This window comes from Chlamydotis macqueenii, chromosome 19, assembly GCF_036417535.1.
Source record: "Chlamydotis macqueenii isolate bChlMac1 chromosome 19, bChlMac1.mat, whole genome shotgun sequence".
Classification (NCBI taxonomy): domain Eukaryota; kingdom Metazoa; phylum Chordata; class Aves; order Otidiformes; family Otididae; genus Chlamydotis; species Chlamydotis macqueenii.
In genome coordinates, this window is record NC_141574.1 from 1,058,657 (window position 1) to 1,083,746 (window position 25,090).

General features: G+C 43.3%; 1 protein-coding gene across 6 annotated transcripts; it reads right to left on the reverse strand.

The window, feature by feature from the left end:
* Nucleotides 1-296: 296 nt before the first annotated feature.
* NOS2 (nitric oxide synthase 2) lies at nucleotides 297-25,044 on the reverse strand. Of its 6 annotated transcripts, XM_086763364.1 has the most exons (31): nucleotides 24,973-25,044; nucleotides 24,080-24,150; nucleotides 21,431-21,685; nucleotides 19,765-20,123; nucleotides 19,579-19,665; nucleotides 18,446-18,621; nucleotides 17,212-17,308; nucleotides 16,510-16,632; nucleotides 16,272-16,420; nucleotides 14,004-14,166; nucleotides 13,477-13,568; nucleotides 12,929-13,070; nucleotides 12,397-12,536; nucleotides 11,684-11,858; nucleotides 10,790-10,891; nucleotides 9,895-10,089; nucleotides 9,462-9,544; nucleotides 9,043-9,187; nucleotides 8,685-8,789; nucleotides 8,500-8,549; nucleotides 8,233-8,407; nucleotides 7,625-7,757; nucleotides 7,135-7,213; nucleotides 6,056-6,234; nucleotides 5,268-5,431; nucleotides 4,252-4,462; nucleotides 3,833-3,920; nucleotides 3,268-3,389; nucleotides 2,559-2,707; nucleotides 1,664-1,858; nucleotides 297-1,098 (listed from the first exon to the last, which is right to left on the reverse strand). In XM_086763364.1, exons 6-31 carry the CDS (start codon nucleotides 18,550-18,552, stop codon nucleotides 985-987), a joined length of 3,477 nt encoding a protein of 1,158 aa, XP_086619490.1. In that variant the 5' UTR covers nucleotides 18,553-18,621; nucleotides 19,579-19,665; nucleotides 19,765-20,123; nucleotides 21,431-21,685; nucleotides 24,080-24,150; nucleotides 24,973-25,044; the 3' UTR covers nucleotides 297-984. The 6 variants fall into 6 exon arrangements, with proteins under 6 accessions (XP_086619490.1, XP_086619493.1, XP_086619491.1 ...); XM_086763367.1 differs by having other exon boundaries at nucleotides 19,765-19,853; nucleotides 24,080-25,024; XM_086763365.1 differs by having other exon boundaries at nucleotides 19,765-19,888; nucleotides 24,080-25,024.
* Nucleotides 25,045-25,090: the final 46 nt, after the last annotated feature.

The window sequence follows — 25,090 nt, forward strand, 5'->3', positions numbered from 1 at the left end:
AAAATGTAACCAGGGCAGAACGTACTGCTGTCATTGCTATTTTATACCCTTGCCGTTTGCCAGGCAGGCTCACAAGCTATGGTGCAAATGCACACTTCCCCGGCAGTAACCAAACGCACAACGCGCCTCAGGCAGGGCACGCAGCTCTGGCCGGGCTCTGCACTCCCGCAGGGGCGCTGGCTGCAGCCCAAACCCACCGCAGGGGAACCCGAGCACCTGCTCACCCACCCCACCGCTTCAGGCTGGAGCCAACAGTGAGAGGTCCGTTTAATCCATGTCAGCCTGCTTGTATCAATACAAAGGCATCTTTTATTCCAAACAAATCCAGTAAATCAGAGAATTCCAGTGTATAAAGTGCTTTGGAATTTTGGGAACCGTACTGCCATAGGCTCCGTAACAAGGACTCAGGTTCAGGTACGTGAATCTCACAGAGCAGAATTCAAAACGGCTGCCTCCTCAGCCATACGCTCCTGGAGCGTACGCAGCGGGCACTTCCACTCCTGAACCATTACATGACGCTCTCGTTTGCAAATATTGCCTCATATGCACAGACAGTGTGTGACTGCGCGCTGCCAAGTGACACAACCATCCATCTGCTTCCTTTAAAGTGAAGACAGTATGCACAGTAAAACAATCCGATATAAATAAATTCACAAAGATAAACAGCACATTGCAAAAAAATATTTCAGTTCTAACTTACATAGTTAAAAACTCTAAGTTTTCCCTGTATTTACAAAACAAGCAGATTTATACTACCATAGACAGTGTTAAAAAAATAATTTTCATCTTCACTATTAAGATAATCTATTAAAAGAAATCTCAGAATAAATACCAACAAAAGTTAAATTTAATATTTTTCTTAATTAAGGCGGAGGTTTAAAAGTCAAATCCTACAATCGTATACATGCGTACAATCCAACATGTATAAGAAAGAGGACTGGACTCCTTATTTATGGAAAATAACAACAAATGTGCAAATATTGTCTAAAACATGAGTGAATTTGTTCTTGGACTGCTGGCCTGGAAGGCTCTTACGTCTCTTTTGACTTCCTGCGGGAATACAGCCCCAAATATATCTTCATGGTATCGCCTTTGGCTCTGCAAAAAAGCAAGGAAAGCAAAGAGAGGCATTAAATAGCGCGAGCTCCTCCGTCCGGGGCAGCGGGGAACCCAAAAGCTTCGGCGTTCGCAGGACCGGTTTGCGCAGTGGAGTTTTGCTGCTGTCGGTAAAAGGAACCTCTCAGATCCCGCGCTGCAGGAGAAGCTCCGCTCACCACAGGATGCGTAACAGCCAGCAGGCCCAGCCGCTGCGCTTGCAGTGACGGGCCCACCGATTTCTGAAACTCCCTCTCCTCCCCTGGCCCAGCAAAGTCTCAGAGCCGAGACGCCCCAGACACGCTGCAAAGCTAACGGCCAGGGCCCACAGGGAGACACTGGGGAGGCGGCAGACGTCAGAGAAGAACATGACGTGTCAGCCAAACAGAAACTACGTTTTAAATCACGGTGGGTGGACAAAGCTGATGGCTTAAAGCTTTTTCCTCGTGCGTTCTGCTGAAGACACTCATGGCAGCCTGCAAGATCTCGAGTGTGACTGTGAAGACTTGGATAACCCGCCCTGGAACTCTGCCTAACTGGAAAGACCGCCTTGCATACCACAGCTTACCTTGAGCTGGAAGAAATACTCCTCCACCTGCTGCTCATCGAGGTTCAGGTTTTTTGCCAGCATCCTTTTCAAAGTCTGAGCAACGTCCTTGGCCATGCGTACGTCTCCGCAGACATACAGATGCCCTTCCTCCTTATGCAAGAGATTGTACACTTTGGTCTCCAACCTGCTTTGAAGAATGTCTTGAACATAGACCTTGGAAACAGAAAATGGATCACTAGACAAGATTTCTTAAATGCTACTTTGGCATTCGGCTTTTCTGAATTCAACGTGAGTCCATGTAGTATGGTTCTAAATGCCCTATCTGTTCCACAGCAAAGGAGAAGAAAAACAAACCCCAGATTTGGAGGCTAGACCTGCGTCCTGATTAAACCAGAGCAGACAAAGACTCTTCCTTTTTAGAGCCAGTGACAACGGCCCAAGTCTCCTAACTTGCCAGGAGAGCGGCACAGCTAAGGAGAGAACAGCTGAGGTGCTGTTTTCTCCAATCGAGATTTCATCTAAGCAAAATTAATTTCCAGGGTCACTGTGTCACTGAAATGGCAACAAATGGCCAGAGCCAACTCATTTCTAACTCAGGGACTAATCAAGTCCTGCAAAATCTAATGTCTCTGAACACGTTCCAGCTTCTAGTTTCAAAGGCCGTTTGCACTTAGGTTTTGGTCATGTCCGCTACGCATCTCTGATGGCAGTGAGGGGGTTGTATTTATCTTGCTCACACGGAAGTGAACAGCGAGATTCTCCTTTATTTTGAAGGAGCGAGGCTTTGTGTCACCTGTTCACAATCCACTGAAGCAAAACGCTAATATGTGTTCAACATTGTTAAGCAGAGCCCAAATCTTGGGAGACCATTCCGAAAGGAGCCAACCCTCAAGAGCAAAGGAGCCAGCCTTACTTTAGCGTGGCCGGGCTGTCTGGAGTAAGCTGTATAGACCTCTTTCAGGACTCCCTTCCTCTTCATTTCCTCAGTTTCTTCTTTGTAGATGTGATCCACGTCTGGCTGCCGGCAGCCGAACAGCAATGTCATGTCACCGCCTCTGATCCCTGAAACCAACACTGGAGAGTTTTTTGTCTTTCCTGGTAATCCCTCATGACTGTTCCCACAGAAGGCCCGTTGCCACAGTAACCAGCTGTGCACAGCTGTCTGTACAGCTAGTTTCTAGTCAGCCTTCCTCACTAAACTCCTGAGAGGAGAGTGTGTGTGTCGGTGTGTGACGGCCGGTGATTTTGGGTCTCCAGTAGGACTGAGCCTCTTGGAGCAGGATCCCCAAATGGGCCGACAGAGGCAGGCCAGCATTTCCCTCCGTATCGTGGCCCCCGCGGCTGCGCCTGGGCGGTCACCGAGCACACGGTATTTACAAGGACACACACCCTGCTCCCTCCAGGTGGCCAAACACCTCAAGACCACCAGAATGGTCTCAGGTGGGATGGATTAGCTGTTTCAGTGCCGTGTTCAACCAGTCCTGGGATGCAAATCTCTACGGGGTTTACTTGTCTGATGTTTCTGGGTGTCTCCCTCTGTAGGGAGTCTGTCTGGAGGACAAGGGGTGTCTTCTGCCACGGGAGGAGCTACGGCCTCCCTCGTGTGGCATCCCCACAAGTACCTTTCTTTTCCAAGTCAAAGAGACGCTGCAGCCAGAAACTTCTGAAGGGAGCAATTCCGGTTCCTGGGCCGATCAGAATGCATGGCTTGGTTGGCTCCTCTGGGAGCCGGAATTCACTGGCACTAAAACACAAAAATATGTTAATTAGATAATTAGTTTATAACTGACATCTCAGTGTCACTTTTTGGAATGATTTTGAGCAGCACAGCCTAAGTTACCAATCTGAAAACAGTCACGAGGCGTAACTTGGTGACGGTTGCTTTTTTATTTCCTTAGCTTTACTTGCTCTACAGTGGATATGCTGACAGTGGGTGTGGTGTTATATGAATATGCAATATTCTTCCAGAATTTTCTAATGATTTAGGATTTTACTCAAGATGAGACATGCTAAAGGATCTCATCTCTGGAAAACAGGGAGCTCCCTCTCAAACTCAGATATTCCAACTTGCACTCACCAATCACTTGAAAATCATACACAAGCAATGAAAAAACCACTGAAGAAGCTGAACTAAGAACTGCTGGATTTTGGTTTTTTTCTTTTATTTTTTCTCTGTCATACACTCACCTGCGTATAAAGCACGGAACCATTTCGTTGAAAGCTATGGTATTCAGCCACGTGCTGCAGACTCCGTGGTGAAAAGGCCCCTGTCCACCTAATCAAAGGAGAACACCTCTGTCAGCATTCAAAAGTTCTTAGTTTTTAAAAAAGCACAGTATATACTTAAAATTATGAGTTTTAAATAAGTGTATATCTAGTAATGATTTAAAAAACAAGGATACAGTGGCGATGATGCAGGATTTTAGCAAATCCTGACACAGTATGAACACCTGCACTGCGCAGTATACTATTCTGCATGTACCACAGTACAAACTTTTTGTTACAGATACGCTCCACGGCACACGGCAGATGCAGTTCTTTTCTGAACCACAATGCAGCCCAAACACCATTTAATTCAGAGAGAAGTGAAAGCAACGATTCGTTACCTCTGGTCCTGTAGTTTACAACCGCAACGGTCAGATGAATCTCTCCGGGTGTCATGTCGCAGGAGGAGCTGACTGAGTAGTACCGGGGTTTCAGAAGCGGCAGCTGACTCAGTAAGAAAGCGGTGGAGACCTCAGCAGAAGGAAACTCCTCCAGGACCTCCAGGATGTTCGGGCTGTTGTAAAACTTCCATTTATTGTACTCCTCCGTGCTCTAAAAGCCAAAGGCCACCGTCACAATGTTACCAGGTCATGCTGGGTTCAGGGGAGCAGGGCTATTTGAAGCATCACTCAGAAGTAAGATTCCTGATCTACACTCAATCAAATATGCAGGCAAATCAACAAAGAATCACCAAAACTTTCCTAGACCAATACTGGGGTTTCCTAAGAAACTCTTTAAGTTCTGAAAACAGAAGTATAGAATACCTGCTATAATTGTCTCAGACACCAGCTCTCGCAGTGAGGATGTAGAAATGGAAACAGAATCTGTTTCTCAGCCCCCTGCTATGGGATGTCCACAAAACTGTTTGGGCTCAGGTCCTCATACCTGCTGAGCTTTGCTGAACCCAGCAGGAGAAGCAGGCACTTACCACACCTACGAGTCATTGGTTACTTCAAGTGACACCCCTCTACTCTCACGGTACCAAATTCCCTGACAAAAATACCCACCAGCTCCCCTCCAGCCTCTCCACCTGCAAACTGTAAGGTCTTGCAATGGCGTACCCTCAGAAACCACGCCGGGGTAGGCAAGAGAAACAGGCAGGCAACACGACCCACCCAGAACCACACAGGAAATACCAGATCTGAAGAAATTTCTTGATTCCCACGCCCAAGTTGAGCTACAAGACCATCCCTTCTCGCACTGTGGTTGGTGTTACAAGCACACAGAACATGTAACAGAGGGATAAAAATCAAGCATCACCACTACAAAAATTTCTTAAGCTTCTGCTACACAGTAAAACAGCATCAGATGGTCCAGTACACAGCACTTCTAACGGAAATCTAGCCCTAACACTCACCTGACATAAAACTTCCAGTCTCTGTTTGTCTCCTTCCGCTGTTACCAGCTGGGAGAGTTTTCTTAGCAGTTGTTGGGAGGGTGGAGTAGTGATATCAAGCAAGTATGTCAAAGCCTCAGGGAGCGTGCAGGCTGGAATCTTTTTGTCACTTGTCCAGTAGCCACCTGGAAATGAAGGAAATAAAGAACACTTGGCAAATCCCACAGCATTTGACAGCTGTAGAGCTCTGCAAAACTCAGTGTCCTTCAAAATACCCCTTCAGACTAGGTTGCAGCAGGTCTAGACCACAGAGCCCTTCTAAAAAGAGGTTAATGGGAGGGTTCAAACTTCTTGTAAGGGGAGGATCTGATGCAGGGAATTGCACGATAATAAAATATCACTTCAAAACGAAAAGTCCCTAATTTGAGGAAGTCATCTTCCTGTGTGCCAGAATCCTATGATTTAGCAGATTGTTCCTGCTAAGATAGAAAAGATAGTCATGACACATAAATCTATTTTAGGACTCTGATATGTAGCAGCAACAAGCAAACTCTGTTGATTAATTTGATTGCAGTCCATGGCCAATTTAGCAACTGAATTACAAAGAGTTGGACCGTGAACACTGGTGAAATTACTGTGGACTGCCAGAGCATGCAAAATCGGAATGGAGAATTCTAAGAGTAACTAAAAGCATCAACAAAATTCTACTGAAACTTAAGTAGAATCCATGCAATCTATAAACCATCTCAGGAATTTCAGAGAATTCTGTCAAATACCTCTGTTATTTTGTCTAAAGAGAATCAACTTACCTCCAGTGCAGGTTTCAAGTCTAATACTCTGATCAGCTGGAGGGGCATCCTTGATGCGTGCAATGAGGCCACGGACTAATTCTGGCCGGTTGCCTGGGAAAATCCCGACATGTTCTCCGGGCAGGTAGCGCACTTCCTGATTAGTCTCACAGGAAAGCTTAACCAGAATGGTAACACGACTAGATATAGAAGAAAAGAGATCAGACGTCGACAGGATTTCCCTTGAATTGCGCAGAAAAGGAGTAAATCTGAACTGACAGTTGGCAAGGGCTCACTTGTGTGCGCGACCGAATTACCAGACCAGCTTAGTACTGCACAGAGACTTAAACACGATAGCCAGATATGTGAGGTACTGCTATCAAACAACAAGGTGCTGAAGCGCTGCCTGGTCTGTCCACTGTAGGACAAACGTGCCTGCCGTCAGCCAACGAAAGGAAGCGTGGCTCTACCGAAGCCTGAACAGCTCACATCTTAACCCAGCTCAGAGGCCTTCCCCACGCGGACGGTATTTAGGACAGGCATGAGAGAGTCCCACTCGAGGGTGGGGAGGAGCCGCTGCTCTAAGGTGCTCTAAGACAGATGTTAGCACTGATTATCCTTTTGTATTTCTTTGTGTACTGTCCTGTCTCAGCCTGCTTTGCAGTACAACTGAATGCAGCAGCTTCTTGCTCTATACTTTTTCCTTCTTTTTCTTTCTTTTTCTTTTTTTTTTTCCCTGCTAAGGGGCAATTTTTCCCCTAAATGAAGTAAACATTTGCCTGGCATGTAGCATACCAAGCAAGGCAGAAGGACCATTCACCTGTCCTCCCACATGTACTAGGTAAAAATGGGCCACACCACAAAGTCATTAAGTTCCCTACGCTCCCAGAGACTCTACTGGGAATTGCCCCAATCTAAATCAGAGCTAAGACTGTGCGTATTCTTGTGGTCTTGTGATAATGATTTACATCTACTAACGGTGGTACAAAATTCATATATATTTCTTAATAACTGCAGGGAGAAGACGTTTATAACCAGGCATTTCAGATGATTTTAGTAAAACGTAGTATTGCAATATTCAAAAGAACGAGGCATCGTACCTGGATTTCAAACTTTGAAGATTCTGTCTGAATTTCAGCTTCATGGGAATTATATCCTTGGCGTGAATGTTTGCAAGTGCTGTTGAGAAAAGCAGACATGACTCATGGCAATTTTGTGATTAGGTTTCTTTAAAATGTCTTCAAACAATATGCAGAAAAGAACTGAACCATGCTCCCCTAGACTGTGATATGCTATTAGTCACTTACAGGTCCTACAGGCATGCCCTCCCTGACTAAAAGCAGCTCATCTCAGCTTTTGTTCTCCTGGGGCTGTCAAAACGTACGCTAGCTCTGGTGTTCTGATGTTATTGCACTGGAAAAGACCAGGATTTACACAATGTAAATGTAGGGTTTTTTTCCCTCTGACCACTGTACTTTATTATATGAATTCTATCATCTAGCAGGACCAATAGCACTTTTAGAAAACCTTGACAGTTCAGACCTGTCTGAAGCAAGATGGACAGAGGAAGTGGAAGGCGGGAGGTAATACCTTTAGGCAAGTCCATGGTTTGAGAGTCACGCGCTATTCTGTAATTCTTAGGATCCCAGCTTTCATCAGAGGTGTATATCTCAGGCAACTGGATACTGTTTTTCCCACGGATGTTAAAAATGTCACAGGCAGTCTAGAAAAAAGAAAAAATAAGGTTATGCATGGTAAAAATAATATTCTTAGCATTGTCATAATCCTAACGAGGACATATCAATGGCACAGATTGCTCTTGTTTACTGATTCTGTTGAGTTCACTGATGTCACAGGGGTTCAGTGCACTCAGTACGGTTTCACTTCTATACCTGTATAGCTAAAAAACTTGATTTACTTCAAAAAATTCTGATGTCTGATGCTACCACCCTTGCTCATACTCAGCATCCCCCATCCAAAAGGTTTTATTGAATTTTATGTGAATATTAAAAAATAATAGAAAAGAGCCCCAGTGCCCTCTTCAGATTAGGCATGCCATAGAAGAGGGGAGTTCGAAATTCAGATACAAATCCACGTTTGTTTTCCTTCATTTTTCACTGTTTCTATGGGATCCTAATGAATACTGAAATAAAATGAATGAATGAACGAACTAAAATATGAACTATTTATACAGTCACCTTGAATGCGCTGACTGCCCACGTGCGAAAGGCTTCTTCTTGCCCATTGAGTTCATCTCCTTCGCCTACTGGAGCGAGCTGCGAAGCCCCTAGCTGGGTCAGTTTTTGGTCAATGGCATGAGCAAAGGCACAGAACTCTGGATACATGCTGGACCCCAAACCAAACACAGCGTATCTGCAGGAGATAAAAGTAAGATCACTATGTTATGCTAAACGAAATGCAAAAGGACTCAGCCACATGCAAACAAAACCACAAGATATTTTTACCTAATTTTTTTTCTCAGCAATTTCAGGGTGAGCAAGGAGTTCTTCAAGGTCTGCATAAAAATTCATAAAATACTTAAGGTTAGAAAAATACTCTGACTTAAAACAGAACTGAGACCCTGAAACATTTCTTATTCAAGTAAGAAATGAAAGGGTTGTCTTTGGTCTCAGTCTGAGGTGAATGTTACCTTGCCGTTATTTGGAGAGTCTCCATTTCCAAAAGTGCTAGTAACCACTAGAAGAAGTGTTTCTTTTTCCAGGTCACAGATGTTGTACTCATCCATGCATAGAATCTGGAAGGTATAAAGCTCATGAGAAATTGCTAGCAGACATACGAACTGGCATGAGGTATCTCTGTGATTGTCAGAGGACCACTCACCAAATTTACAAGGCATTACGCTAAATGAACACAAAATCCCAGTTCTAGTCCAGCTTATATTTACTGAAGATTCAAAACAGGCTTAGAGAATGAAAAAGCTTGCAGAAGCTGATAAAACTAGCCAAACGTCTTTCTCCATTTAGTGCGGATTATTTATACTTTCTTACCTTGGTATTGAAGGCATGGTTGAACAAGCTGCAGAGATTGTTGGCTAATGTTTCAGACTTGCCAGTCTCTGTTGCATAGATCACAGTGACCTTGGGCCTGGTTGCCGTTGTTTGTCGCATAAGTGAAGATGCAAAGAGTACAGCCCTGGGGAAAAAAAGAATCACATACAATTTTTAATACAGCTACACACTAATTCAGATTGGTTCACAAACAAGCTAGAAAAGACTGTTCTTGAGCATGGTTCTTCCTTGGAATAAAATCTTAGATATTAATATTACTTAATTGTGGACAGGTAAGTCTATGATTCAAACGATTCAAGTGGTCTCTTCTGTAATAACTATTAAAAAATGTGGAACAGCAACATCACAAGAATAAAACAGTTGGACAAAAGCATGAAGACTCTATTTGAATAACTCACTTTGCCAAGATGCTAAACTTTATTTCTTTTTTCTTTGGCCTCCGAGTTTCATCATGCCAGACATGTGTTTTCCACGCATCCACCTTCAAAAGAAAAAAAAAGTTAAGCTTCAGGTAAGAAATGTAAAGTAATAAACACAAAATGTGTGTGTCCTTGAAAGGGCCAGATTAAATAGAATCTGTATACACAATTGACTGTGTACGAATACGGGATCAGTTTCTGTAGCATTAAATAGCATTCTGCTTACAGCTTGAGAATTCAACAGAACTAACACAGCCTTCCACAGTGTCAAAGATATTGCCTGCTGCTTATGAATCTCCCTGGTCAACTTTGATTAACCAGGGCTCTTCATTCAGACTTCTTCAGGTCCCTTACTATCATCTGCACTGCTGAAGTTGTCTACTGGAATCGTATTTTTTTGGATAACGCGTACCTGGTAGTAATAGAAGGGAGTGAGGACATAGTTCAACATCTCCTGGTGGAACACGGGAGTGATGCTCCCTGACATAGGAGGCACGATCCACACCCAGTCAGCCGGGCAGCCTCCACGCACACGGTACTCATTCTGCATGTACTTCATGAAGGACTCAGCAGCTGAGTGGTGATCCATGATAGTCACATTTTGTTTCTAGAATAATTGCAAAAAGACAGACATACATTAAAAAGCCCATTCTGCTCCTCTTCCTGATGCCGTTACAGTAATCATAGAATCATAGAATGGTTAGGGTTGGAAGGGACCTTCAAAGGTCATCTAGTCCAACCCCCCTGCCAGGAGCAGGGACATCTCCAACCAGATCAGGTTGCTCAGAGCCTCATCCAACCTGGCCTGGAATGTTTCCAGGGATGGGGCATCCACCACCTGTCCGGGCAATCCTTTTGCTTTGGTTAATATTTCAAGGACTTTATACAGTGCTGCAAAATAATTACCATCAGCGACTATCAGCCTCAGATCTTTTTTACGTACCTTTCATATTGTTCTGATATGATAAATAAACTGTAATTGTAAATAAAAGATACAATCCAATGGCTTTACACAGATTTTGACACTTCAACACGTATGTTAAAAGGATGAACAATCTTGCTCTCAACTTCCTTTTCTCTTTCCCTCCCTTCCGCTTTCAACTGAGATTTTTTTTCTGGCAGCAGCAGGAAATATGAATTCCTCTGCCTTCCCAGGTAAATCAAGAATAGCTCCACTGGAATCACACCGACAACCTCCACTGAGCATTGGTCTCCTGGCACTGTATTTGTATAAAGCTGTTACAAGGGAAAGGAGAAAGGACACACGATATCCAGTGTCTCTCCAGACAGCACGCTCGTTGACCTACCTGGAAGCTATAAAGCACAGCCACGTTTATCTCTACAACAGCTCGGTCTTTCCATAACGACGAAAGTTTGTTTGTTTCCAGTCCCATCCTTCTTCCCACCTCCTACATGTGAAAAAGAGAGAGAAAAGGGAAAAGCACATGTGCTATGTGGGACTTAGACCTCACGATTTCTCCGCTTCATGACATTAATATAGAATGACAGAATCATAGAATGGTTAATATGCAGAATAAAGCATTGTGGAAGGGGGAAGAGTCAGTTTTATGCTGGGGAAAGTGATGGCAGCAGAAACACTTGAGACTGGAGGTAAACTTGAGTTACAGAGTTCTGGTTCTCGAGGCTATTCTGATTGGTAAAGCAGGGACTGGTTCTCTCCTGGACTAAATGGTTTAATAAGTGGCAGCATCCGGTTATAAGTCATCGTTATTAATTTGTACTGGTGAGGTGACCAAGGCTTGCAGCTAACCACCGGACTCCACTGCTTTGTCAACAGCAGACTGGAACTGACATAAACAAACCTCTGAGAAACGTGCAGTCAGAGACCAAAAGTCCTGAATTAGCAGGACTCAGGGTAAAACTGGGGAAGAACTCCCTTTGGACAGCATTTTAAATTTTTTTTTTTTTACAGTTGCAGTTTCACCATTCTATCCAGGTATTTGGAACAGATACTGTCAGAACACTGCAAGCAGAGTCATACAATCTGGCAGTCACAATCTTGGCAGAAATTCGAGATGTCCCAAATTAGTCAGGGTATTGTGTCAGACGAGCACAGACGCATTAGCGTATCGCAAATACGACACCCATCTCAGCAAAGACCGATAGTGTCTCTTTTTCAGAAATGCTCCCTCCACGCACCAAGTGCATTCCCATTTCCGACCAGCACGCCAGAGGATTACCTTCAGGATGTTGTACCGCTGCACATCGCAGAAGTCCCGCACGCCTATCTCTGTCCCCATATACCAGCCGTTGAAAGGACACCCGGTAAATTCCAGGCCTCCCACCTCAAGAAGCATGTTGGCAACAGCAGGCAGTGCGTACCACTTCAGATCTAACTCCTTAAACCATTCGTACCTGTTAAACAAGCAGTTTGATTTATTACTTTATGTGTTTTTTCCCCCTTTAGGTGATAACCACAGAGAGTACTAACTCTAGGAGAAATGACCCACGAAGCACGGCCTGCAAAAGCCTGTAGCAGCTTTCATTTGCAATTGCCTGCTAAAGAAATTGCAGAACAGGATTACAGAGCTCCGCAATCTGTAGGCCACTCCCAAAGCAAACATGAAGAAAAAACGAGACAGAAAGGCAACAGACACTTTGCAGCCGTATTTTCCATGTGTATTACGCCAGCATAAGAAATTATGATTTTTTTTAAATTTTGAATATAATTGAAATGCAGATTGGGAAAAAAAGATTTCCAACAAAAATGCTTTTGGCTTCCTTAATTTAAATCTCATTTCATTGTTCTAACAAGCATTTTATCTTTCAGGGCAATTTACCATAATTTCATCCCAACAAAGAACTCATAAAATAACTGCCAGAGGTGCAGGCTAATAACCTGCCAAGGTGAGGCAGAGGCAGAAGTGCGATTATCTAAATCTGGCGTGCTTACCTTGGATGTTCCATTGGCACTTCGAGGACAATTTCTGGCGGGAATTCAAATATTTCCGGGTCTTGGCCGTTTGCTTGGAGAACAAGTGGAACTACATCAAAGCGGCCGTATTTTGGCTTCCACCCAAGCTCAATGCACAACTGTAAAGAAAGTACATTTCAGGGGTTTTTAGGTTTTTTCCCCCTTGATTTGAAGACAAAAGAATGTTAACCCTCTAAAACCTGCTGAGGTAAATTCTGAGTGATAAAGATTCTCTCTCCCATTCAAACAAACGACGCCAAGACATGTTGCTCAAGTACTGATTGCGTACCTGACTTAGAAGGAGCATTAGCTCACCCTGTTCTGAGATGGAGAGGAGTATTTTATATCAGGATTGGATGAAATTATTGGTTCAGCCCACACCTAGAACCTGTGGGGCAGAACATTACTGCCACACTTCCCTCCCAATCCACGTAAACGTGCAAGAAAAAGAAAAAGACAGACAGAGGGTTAGACAAGATGGAAAGCAGTTATTCCGTGTCTGGAACTGTACCTGTGTGAACTCCACACTGGCAGGGTCTCCTACAATAGATCCATCTGGCATTTGATATCCAGCGTATCGGATGAGCTGGCTGTTCCAGACACGGAAATCATGTTTCCCATCAGTTCTCTGGGGGAAGATAGTGATGGCTGATCTGCCCAGAGAGACAACCAAATCCCGTTACCCCACAGCAGCACATCAAATGCCTTCTAATTATTAAGACACAAATTGTTACCAACAGCAATTATTTTATATTTGTAAAATAAACATCAGTAGAAATAAAATTATTCCTCCTCTCCACCCACCTCCTTGAATCTTTAATTCACCTCTTTTCCCCAGGAATTATGAAAGGTTTTGCCACATTAGCCATCAACGTGACAAACTTTCAAAATGGTTGATAGTACACATGAGAGGAACATGTAAGTACCAGGGGAATTAAGAGCAGAGACAAGCTGTCAAAATATTTAGACAGACCATTTCAGGTTTTAGGTAGAGTTTTGAATCCAGATCTGGATGTGATTTTTGTTGTTTAGAATTCAAATGAAACAGAAGAGGCCTACCTTATATTTCCATTGTTTGTGGCATACTGAATATGACGACAGATATGCTCAAACATTTCCTTTGCTGTTTTACAATCACGTGCATCAAATACCTATATGTTTCCAAAACAAATGTAAAGAAAAAAATATATTTTGAAACAGCAGTGTAACCTCATTATTTTTCTTATGCAGTTGAGGAAAGATTAAGGAAAAAAGTGAAGTAAAAATCAGTATTTCTCAGTCTAATTGTAGCTCCACTAGGAAAAGTTCATTTTTATTGCCCTTGTATGCATTGTTTTCACACATAACAATCCTCCAAGGACCAAGACATGCACCTGGTGCCACGGCTTAGTTGGTTCCTACGCTAGCACTCCTACATGTGTTTTCATTCAATTATGAAGCAGAGATCTAAAAAAAAAAATGTTGATCTTATGTTATGTGCGGGAGGGAGCAGTCCTCGGTTGAAGCACTGGCATATTTTACCACAGCAAAGGGCATTCTGATTGGCAGCAGATGACTGCTTGGCCCATATTAGACTCGTAGGTTACCTGCAGATTGGACCACTGGATTCTCCCAATACACCTAGGCGCGTTCCTCCAGGCCTGTTTGGCAGCAAAGATCAGTTCATCCTTTGTCAGATGGTAAGTTCCTGTTGTTTCTATCTCCTCGGTCACTGCTTCCAGTCGGACCAGGTGTTCTTCTATTTTTGGCCTTTTGAAGAGGAAACAGCCATGAAAAAGAACAATGAGAATTCTGTTACTTAGAACTGATTTAAATCACAGACATTCTCTTTATGTGCGGGTCAAGAGCACAGCACTGTTGAAGCCATGAAGCTTTTGAGCATCCTTTTGCATGAGAAGACTTCTACATACTTGGCTGATTTTCTCTGCCAGAACGCAGACAGAGTAAATTTCCAAGGAGGGGATTAGCATCTATGTAGGCTGAGATACGGCAAGTTTGGATAAACACTGAGAAACCTGTTCCCATTCCAAATCTACACTCTCTGGATGTACGTCAACATAAAATACTCTGTCCTTTATAAAAACCATTACCTCATAGAGTCAGCAATTTTGCTGTTCTTCAGATGTGAGAAATCACCATCACCCGTTCCCCACCTCCCCTCTACTGCACCACACTGTTGTCCCCAAAGCACAGCCGTTACCCATGGCAGCAGTCTGGAGTCCGAGATGTTTATCAAAAAGCAGGGGGTATTCCAGGTAAAGGGATGAGTTAAGTACATGGGACTCTGACTGAGGACTGCTGAGGAGAACTTTTCCTGGCTTCAGAATTTAGGAACTGTCCTTACTGAGTGCAAATGACAGAGCTTACCAGCCTAATGAAGAAACCAACACACCAGAAATCTAATTAGTGACACTATCCTTTCACCACCCAAAACATACATGGATGGATAACAAGCTTTTCTGTATAAGTTTTGAAAAAATCGTCAAATCACAATCAGATGAAAAGCAGAGAACAGGCTAGCTTCAGCCCCAAAGTAGGATTATACTGACTATCCTCACAAAATTTATTACTTTCACAGGGACACAGCTCTTCTGAGCAAAGTAGGATTTTCATTCCTAAAAGGAAGTGTTGAGCATTTTCTTTGTCAGGGAAACCAATTCTGAAATTCTTGAGTTTGATAACAGAGAATGAAGTCAAAACATTAGGAAATATTTATCACAGCACAGACAAAAATTGTTTTGTTGGCTTACAGACAGAATGAAAATAGCCTGCACTGTCTGAGAGTTTTCAAATTTTCAACAGGATGAAAGATCAAGGGCAAGCACATAAGATAGCGTAAATCAATGTGATCAAATAGCCATGAGCAGAAACACAGAGATGTGCAAATACAATAGGCTGGCAAGTGAGTACAGCCTGCATGTAAGACAGGGACTTTCAGAAAGATTCAGAGGGAAGAAAGCTTTGTAGAAGAGTTCAAAGTGTCTAAAGAAGTAACCACTATGTGGCTGAGTCCCTTTGAAAGTTTGATAATGTTTTATAATGGGATGAGCAAACGCTGAATTGTCACTTGAAAGCTTGTCATGTGAAATGTCACTGCAAACTCTTGGACTTCAATCAGACTGCAGAATCAGAGAATCACAGAATGGTTTGGGTGGGAAGGGACCTTTAAAGGTCATCTAGTCCAACCCCCCTGCAAGGAGCAGGGACAATGATGTTCCAGCTTCTCCTGCACCAAGGTGTCTCTGCATCATGCCCATTTTTGTGAAAGCACAAACCTCTTTCCTGAAGCTAGAGCATCCCTCCCAGCATGCTCAGTAAGCTTACGCTGATGATAGCACAGAGCAAGGTTGAGAAGCAAGAGACTGGCCTTCCAATCTTTGGCTAAAGCCTTGAGAGTCAAAACAGAGAACAAAAGAACACAGAAAAAAGATACTTGGAACAGCACAAACAAAAAGCATTATCCACATTATTCACGTCTAATTCTGATCCGAGTAGGAGCTAATCCCGTCAACATCCAACGTTAAGAAATCAGAAGGTAACATTCTGTAAGAGTCCTAACGAAGCTGCTACTATAAACGCACTGTAATGGAACACACCAGAGATGGGGCTGAGGAACACACGGCACAGAGTCCGTTCCAGTACTCCCCAGACCTTGCATCGGCAGATATAGCGTATGAAGTGCAGTAACGGTTTAATTCACCCTTGCTAATAGTCCTTATCTTTTTTTTTTAATGCACGCTGTCTAACAGGAGAGTTACCAATAGCTGTGAAGAAACCAAACACTCCTGTAGTCTCACAGACAGGCAGGTATGTAGAGGACGTTTATACCAAAACTGAAGGGAAAGTTGGCTTACTCTTTAAACGACTCATAGTACTGCTTGATGAAGTCTATGGCCTGAGGCAACAGCTCTGCTGGTGGAACTGGCGCATCTCTAGTACCTCTCACCAGGCCCTTCGGGGTCATGAGTGCCCCTTGGCAGGCTTTGGTCCGGCAGTTGACAACCTGAAAAATAATGAAATGTCAGAAAACAATGTTGCACGCTGTATCTTTTCAAAGTTATGAAAATCACTGTTCAGGTTTCCATATCTTACCTCCTTTGCTGTCAGGTGTAGTGTGTCAAGAAAGCTGGATCCATTTTCTAAGTTTCTTACTTTTACATGTCTTGGACATCTTGATATTTGGTTTGAAGCTTTGATATCGTATTGTGTGGGGTTCTGACAGAGAAAAGATAAAAATGCATACTTTCTTCAGACCTATTAAATATCTTAAAGCTTAAATTTAAATTTTATTTGACATGCTACAAATTAAATTCAAGAAAATAGTTACAAATGTGACCTTCTCCAACATGAGTATTTATTAATTTGCATATAAAACTATTGACCTTCCACAGTTCAGTATGAAATGGGGGAAAAAAAAAAAGTATTTTTGTACTAATCACACAATATCTACCACTGCAAACACCTTTTAAACTTCAATAACCCTCTTCTCTTAACATAACAGTGAAAGCCGCAGGAAAACAGCGAACCAGACAATTTTAGAGAAAGGACATGCCTGTTTCTACAGGCTGGGTTTTCAAAGGTCAAGAAAGGAATCGGACACTCCAAACTCCTCTTCTCCTTAAACCTTACCAAAGCTCCTTTTTGTTCGGAAAAGATCTTGCATCCAAAGACCTCACCCAGCAGTCCTAGCCCCATGTAATCAGTTAGTCCTCACATGAGAACTGTGGGGAGTTTTCAGCAGTAAGCACAACCCGTGTGACCCCTTAGTTTCAAATAATGATGCTAGGAACAGACCTCTCTCCCATCACTGGCATTTGCTGACGTTACGATAGGCGGCATCTCTATCTGCTTCTTGCCAAGTTCATATAATTTGGCATCATCATTTTCTAAGCTTTAAAAGAGAGAAAAACAATTCAGTATAATGCAACACGCTTAGTTTCTGTTAGTTTTACCTGCAGCATGGGTAGGGAGATGCTCAGAGACGCCTCTGAAAGATGCACTGAGTCAATAAGCCAAGCATGCGCAGCAGCGCGAGGGGTGGAGTGGACTAGAAGCCAACAGTAAAGCTGCAATGCCCCTTCCCAGATCACCACGTGGGATGGAAAACAAGAGATACGGCCTGGACTGGTAAAGGCTGAGTGTCATTGCTGTCAGCTGAAGAGAGGACATCTGTACAGTTACGATCTGGCTAGAAAATACTCTGAGGAATCAAACAAAGAGGTTGGCATCTTCAGGGAAATGTGTGAAAATTTCAGCTAGGTCCAGTCTCCAGACCATCAAGCAAGTAACATACTTTTATATCAATTTCCTTTTTCTGCATTAAGTCTTACTTTCTGAACTCCTACTTTTACATTTGGATATCAGGTTTCAGAAGATGTCCAAAAACACCCCAGAGGCATCCAGACCACAAACTCCAAAAAACCCCCTGAGCTGGGAGAGGGCAATGATGTCCTTCGGCTAGCAGAGCATATGTGATCGCCCAGTTCCACCAGGCAGCTTCACCTGCCCTCACATTTGAATGGAAACTCCTTTGAGCAATGACAGGGAAGGGCAGGGAATGGGCAGAGGAAATGGGATGCAATAGAAAACTAAAGTAAGGACCAGCCTGAAAACAGACATTTAATATGCATGTGCAATTTGTTTTATGCAGTGTCTTGTATAAATCGTATCACAGAAATACTTTACCAACTTAATCACAGCATCAGTAATCACTTTGCTAATTTTTACAGCATACACGTGCCTCCTGAGTCCTAGCAGACCTGCAACCACTGTAACACACCAGATAAATTTAGAACTATGAAAGAGAAAGCGAGATGACCTCTTTCCTTAATGACTGTATAACTTAAGACACAAGCTTAAACGTAGCTTACCAAGTCAACACCACCCAGCGACCCGGGACAACTCCTCTTCGCTTACTACGATTGCTCTGGAAACACGTTACAGGTCTCTCCAGAACCCACGCCACTTAACAGCTTGCCTTTTCAAACGCACGAGGAACTATGAAGCCATTAAAGGACACAGATCTTACCCATGGATCTTCCCATTCTTCTCAACGTTATTATTGACATCCTTCTCTTCAGAGGGCTGGCTCTTCGCAGCACGAGCTTTGAATACAAACTGCCACGGGCACAGCATTTTGTAGGCTTTATTCACAATTTTAGTTCAGCCGGCTGAAATCTTGTCCTGTTTGATGTGGGAACACTTCTGAGGAGGGGAAAAAAAACAACAAGGTCAGTTTTTGACTAAGAAGGTAACTAACTCCCTCTAGAAGGGCTCAGGAACTCACCAGACTGACTGATCTGATCTAACATCCTGTTTTTAAAAACGAAAATTGACTGATTCCTAGAGCAGTGATACTAAAACTGACAGCGCTCGCCGCCAGTGTAACGCTGCAGCCATGCCTTACTCTAAAACACTGGCAAGAGAATTTCAGATGTCCCCAGTCGCATAAAGCAGCAAACGTCAGTGTCTAAAATACCCACACACTTCACTTCTATGAAAAACACGCCTTGACGCTCATTTTGTTTTTTTTTTAAGTTCTGTGGTTTGTGAAGTGTTAATGAACGCTACGTTAATTCACATCACTGTATGTTACCTAAGAAAGGGCATGTAAAATGTTGCTGTGTTATTCACACAGTAATGAAAAAAAAAAAAATCAACCTGTAAATAAAGCAAAACATTTTGCAATGTATTCATCTGCCAGAGACACGTGGAATTCTAAGATTTTAATTTTTGTATTTTGTAAGATATATATACATAGCACATATTTGAATATAACATATAACATTTATATAAAAGAACATACAAAGTTTAATGCTATTCATTCAAACATATATTTTCTGCTAATTTCTGATCCTAAAATGGATTATTGCACCAGGGAAGGTGTGACAGGAGAAAAAGAGAAACATAAAGGAAAAAAAAAGAAAACAAAAACAAACCAGAAAAACAAAAAGAAAAAATGAAGAAAAAAAATAGTAAGAGGCATAAAAATATGTAAAATAAAAATAAAAAGGAAGAAAAAAAAAGAAAAAAAAGGAGAGAAGACTCACATTTTTCCATTCACTAGCAATCATAGTAAGATCTTGCTTGCTTTTTGTGCTCTCCACAACAAGGTTCTCCACATAAACAACATTTACAGTATTACCCGTTACGTGCACAAACCTTTAAATTAGCAGAAAGGGGATCAAGTTTTCCGAGCAGCAGGACAGCTTGGAAATAAAGCAGGAGACAGATTGCAGCACTCTGCTCCTAGCACAGGGAAGAATCCAGTTTGCCGTGCAGTCACTTCGCTGGCGGGCTGCAGTGAGCGAGTGGCAAAGGGGACAGGGGGACGCAGCGCTGCCTTACCGTGCTCTCGGGAGAGAGTTGTCCGGACCCACAGACCGTCTTCTCCGCCAGTGCTCTGCTCCCTTTGCCTGCCCTGCTCCGTCTGCCTCCTGCCAGGCAACAGCATTTTATACTCCAGGACAGCCTATGCAAAGCAGCAGAGTAAGGCCACACACGGACAGGGATAGAAGGGAAACCACAGCATGCCCATTTTCCCAGAGCGAGGGCACGTGGCTGATGCGCACACTGCAGCGGCATTTCATAATGCGTGATTGGGAGGGAGAGCGGTGGCCGGTTCCTCCTGCTGCGAGTATCCCCTCCTCCCTGCAGCCTGCCGCAGCCTTGGCATCCACACGTGCTCAGCTTTTACAGCCTTACCCCTAAAAGGAGTAAGTACTTCTATAAACACCTTCCAGGGAAACTTTACAGAACTACAGCGCGTTAGGGTACGGAGCAGTAAAGCATTTAGGCAGGTGATTATAACTAAGGACAGGTATTTTAAGCTTAATATATTACTTCTTTATTTTTTATCAACTTTTAAAGGATTTTTCCCAGTAGAGCATTTGTAGAATCTCTCCCTCTCCACAGCTCCCTATTTAATCTGTTGCTGCCCCTGAGCTTTGTCCCTCTGTGCCCTTCCAAGGTACCAGAAAGCTGGAAGGCAGCTCCCTGAAGTAGAAACTCTTCCCACCACGGAGCGGGTGTGAGCGCCAGGACAGCCAGGGGATGCAGGCGCGGTTATTCAGCGGATTTTCAGTTTCAGACAACACGTGGCCATCCACACATTACAAACTTGCGTTCCTACCTGCGGTCTGAAGGTCACAGGCAAGCCCAGAGCCAACGGCGGCACGCCGCACAAAGCGCTGCCAGGCAACCGCGGGCTCCGAAACGCTCTGGTACACCCGTAGCCGCGCAGGGATTTTGGCCCCAGTTACTTGGTCACTGATGTTATGCACGAGCATTCTAAGGGAACTGTTTAGAACTGTTTTCAAATTAAAGACCATTCTTAAACCTTCTGACAATACGGGGTCAAAACCACTACAGTGACAATTACAGTAGGACTCACAAGTGCTGAGACCTACAGAATAAGGCAAAAGGCTACAGGAGAAACAAGGAAACACACTCATAGAATCACAGCATCCCAGATGGTTTGGGTGGGAAGGGACCCTAAAGCTCACCCAGTCCCACCCCCTGTCCCGGGCAGTGACCCCTTCCACCAGCCCAGGGCGCTCACAGGTAGGGAGCGGCTGAGAGAGTTGGGATTGTTTAGTCTGGAGAAGAGGAGGCTCAGGGGAGATCTCATTGCACTCTACAGCTTCCTGAAGGCAGGTTGTGATGAACAGGGGTTTGGCCTCTTCTCCTAGGCAACAAGCAGGACCCGAGGAAATGGCCACAAGTTGTACCAGAGGAGGTTTAGATTGGACGTGAGGAAAAACTTTTTCTCTCAAAGAGCAGTCAGGCACTGGAATGGCCTGCCCAGGGAGGTGGTGGAGTTGCCGTCCCTGGCAGTGTTCAAGAGGCGCTTGATGAGAAGCTACAAGATATGTGACAGCAATGGTAGTGGGAAGACGGTTGGACTAGATGATCTTATAGGTCCCATCCAACCATGTGATTCTATGATTCTATGATCTGCAGGCAGAAAAAACGTGTGAGCTGTGTGACCCAATGCCATGCCAAAAACGTCTACCTTGCTTCCGATCCACGACAGCTCTTCTCAAACCGTACAGAGGGCTGTAATTGCTTGGGCGTGAATGCAGCTCTGTGTATCCCAAGGGTCAAACTGAAGGTGCCTGAACTGAAAGGAAACTTCAAAGAGCAAGGCTACACTCTTCTTCGCATTTGCTGTTTTATCAGCGTTGAAAAATTCTATTTGCATTCTTCCCTTTCTTATCAAATCTGATCTCTCTTTTCTACAGGACGTGGAGAATCTTCACAACTAGGACTGTAAAAAAAGAACATATCTTAGTATAAATTTAATTGAATTCAATTATGTCCAATGGTTTCTAAGCTTTTATTATTCAGTCTCCTTATTTCTCTGTGCTGAAAGCAAAGAAAGGCTATGTAGGAATTGAATATGAAAAATCAGATTTGGAATGACCAGAAGAGGAGAAACATCATCTTTTCCTTATGAGAACTGTTTAAAGGATTGGCTGAGGCACAGCCATTCAGGGACCTGCTCTTCTATTCACCAAAATCGATAATAAAACTCCCTCTGTATAGTAAGAACAAGAGAGCACCATTCATTTCCTAGGTGGAGTCAGAGATTAAGTAAACAAGCTCACCGTGCACTCCTTCTACAAATACTCTACACTGCTTGGAAAGTTCCTCTCTCAGAAAACGCATTCTGCACACATTTCCTATTTTTGCACAGCCGCTTCTGCTCTGCCATACCACAATGCAAGAACTAGTTGCTTTCCTTGCATTAACTTTGATGAAAGAGGTGCCCTTTCAGAGCAGGTTTGACCTACTCCACGGCATTCTGACCACGCTGTCATTTTGAGTTAAATTTTGTTTATGAAAATGTGATGGCCTGGAGCCTCACCAATAAGTTTTCTGCAATTTCATTCAAATCAAGTCACATTCTTTGTCTGACTGCAATATTCTGCATCAGCTCATTTATATTCCTAAAAACATTTTTAAAAGCAGCTTTGTTTGTAAGGTGGCTCCTCTGAGATCAAGACACCTTGAGCCTTCAAAGAACTATGACAGTGAGGCAAAGGTGACTATAACAAGGGCCGATTTTCCTAACTTCATGCAACCCTAAAGAGATTATGTTCAATTGTCCCAACTTTTCATAAATGACTAGTGATTTTTTCTAACTCCCTTTTCCTAACTAATCTAACTATTTTCGTCTCCATGATGATCATTCAGAAATGTGGCATAAGACATCCCAAATGCAAAACAACAATGCAGGCACCGATAAATACTGGGCACCTTGGAATATCTCTTAAGCCTTCACATGCTTGTCCTGTGGCAAGGATGAAGTACGCTGTTTGCACTTACCAACTGATGGCTCTGTTCTTTACACATTTCTTTTTCCTGAGGAAACATACGCTGCTTCCTGCTTTACCCCATTTGATTAACTTCACTGGCTGAACAGGAAATTTGGTCCCTAAAGTACCAGTAAAACATAATAATTAAAAAACGATTGGAAAGGACCCCCACATGGCACCTGGTCCATCTCCCTACCCCATCAGCTGTAATGAAGATATTTCTGAACCACTAGAAAACAATTACAAGTCAGTATGAGGAGCAGGACCGACAGCACAAACGCTGCCTAGGAACCTGAGATGAGACACCGCAGAGTAAGATAATCAGCCAAAACTCATTTGGCCCGTTAGGAGCATTCACTCACTTTCTGCTCCTTTTCCTGGGCTGAAGGGCTGCTTTCTCTACTAGCTACCAGGGTTCATTCACATTTTCCAACTGGCTATCACTCAACTGTAGGAGAGAAATAATTTCCCTGGCACCACTGTAGTGTGTGTCACAGACTTGAAGAGCTATTCCAGGGTAAGTACTGTCTCCTGGCTGCTGTATCCAGTGCCCGGTACAGGGGGGCACTGAGTCAGAGGAAAGCTGCTCTGTACTTCTTCATCTCCGAGGTAAGTAAACACGTAAATAATGACAACGGTGAGGGTGTGTGTCACAGACTGGGTGCCAGAGCACCCTGCGATGGTATCTACAAGGCTCCGTTTGCTAGTAACTTTGCACGTCTCATCCAAGAGCGTTATCTGCAAAAAATAGATTTTTGCTTCCCAAACTCCTACATGAAATACCAAACATACCAGAAATGGAAGAGAAAGCCTGTGATGCATGGGTTGCGAGGAATCCAGGAGCTGTATGATAAGAACTTTTTAAAGGTTATAGGTGACCCATTTCTGTTGGTCTTATCTTTCAGTGCTTGCTGATCTCACATGGGTCTGTATGTTTCAGAGTCATTGTCCTCAGGGCTCTTCTGAGCAGAATATGGTGAAAATGTTGTCACTGGAGACAGAAACATTGCAACTGCGTATGTATGTCACAGTTGGAGAATTACACAACAATATAGAGTAGAATTTTCCATTTTCTCACCCTCTACCTTCTTGAAATGCTTAATGGGGACATGAAAAATGAAACTCGTAACTGCTACAAAAATGGAAGACTTCGCCTTTATCAATTTGCTACATTTAACTTAGAAGGTGAAAAAAAAAAAGTAAAAATAATTCTAAGGATACTTTATTTCCTTATGACATTCCACCCTTCAACACACACAAAAAACTAGTCCATGGAAGCCAACTCCCAGGCACTGTATGTCTTATAATGAAGATTTACACAATGAAAAAATAGAGCTTCTCACCAATTCTTCCTGCCTTTATGCTCTGGAACCTCAACAGAGTCAGTGTTTTCACTGGAAGCTTCTGGTAATTTCTGACAAAGAAAGATACAATTAATAACACTAATAAGTCCTGTCATCAAAGGTGTTTCCAAATAACTCCTCACATTAACTCCTGTTAACCATCTTCCTTTACACTGGTTTGGTTCTTCATTTCCCAAAGAAGGTTTGTTTGGTTTGAATATTCCTTTAATCTTTGCAAGATGGCAAAACTGTTTCTTTGCTTTAGTGTTCTGATGGCTTACTGTACCTTTAAGGATTTTAACCTATTTACCATTAACTTGAGCATCTTCTTCACAGGCTTCATTATTTTGAAGTGTTCTTTGTAAAAAAGTGGGGATAGCAAAAGTAAAATAAAGACCCATGTCTAGGCACTTTAAAATATGCAAATACAAGTAGGATCCCAACTCTTCTGTCTGGACTCCTTTTTAGTTTCTACAGATTTAAGGTACACTAAAAGCAGCAGTTTAGGGTGAAAAGTGTAACGTTTCATTTGCCATCGCCTGATCTAGGCGGCGTAAGACTGTATGTTAAATGAAGACAGCACAGAGTGGAAAATTTCATGACAAGAACATCTGGTAGTGAAAATGAAAGCTAAGGAGAGCATTAAATTTACAGTGCAGTGCCAGTAAACCCATCCCTTTCCTGTCTGCCAGTTGTAAGAGTCAGGCCAGATTCAGAAATGCAGTAATAACAAAATTCCCTCATCAGCCACCCTTTTAAAAATTCCCATGTGTGCATGTTACAAACATCGACGAGGAAGTGAAGGAGGGACAATGCTGCCAGACAGCCAATAACTTTGTGCCTGGAGGCACGTTGTCTGCAGCAGCAGTGACTTGGGAAGCGTACTGACCCACCGCGGGATCCCCAGCCCCAGCTGCAAAGGCTGGCTACTGGCAGACCAAAGCAGAAAAGAAAACAGTGACTGGCAGTGACTGGGCGTAAAACCCGGTGTTCTGCGAGCGGCTGTTCGCT

What these genes read in the sequence shown, in the direction of transcription:
- NOS2 (XM_086763364.1), bottom strand. Translation starts at nt 18,552, where the DNA reads ATGCTGTGCCCGTGGCAGTTTGTATTCAAAGCTCGTGCTGCGAAGAGC. An exon ending in TCCAGTGGTCCAATCTGCAG is followed by an intron (nt 13,569 to 14,003) that starts GTAACCTACGAG and finishes GGAAACATATAG; the next exon opens with GTATTTGATGCACGTGATTG. An exon ending in AACCATGGACTTGCCTAAAG is followed by an intron (nt 7,214 to 7,624) that starts GTATTACCTCCC and finishes TTTTCTCAACAG; the next exon opens with CACTTGCAAACATTCACGCC.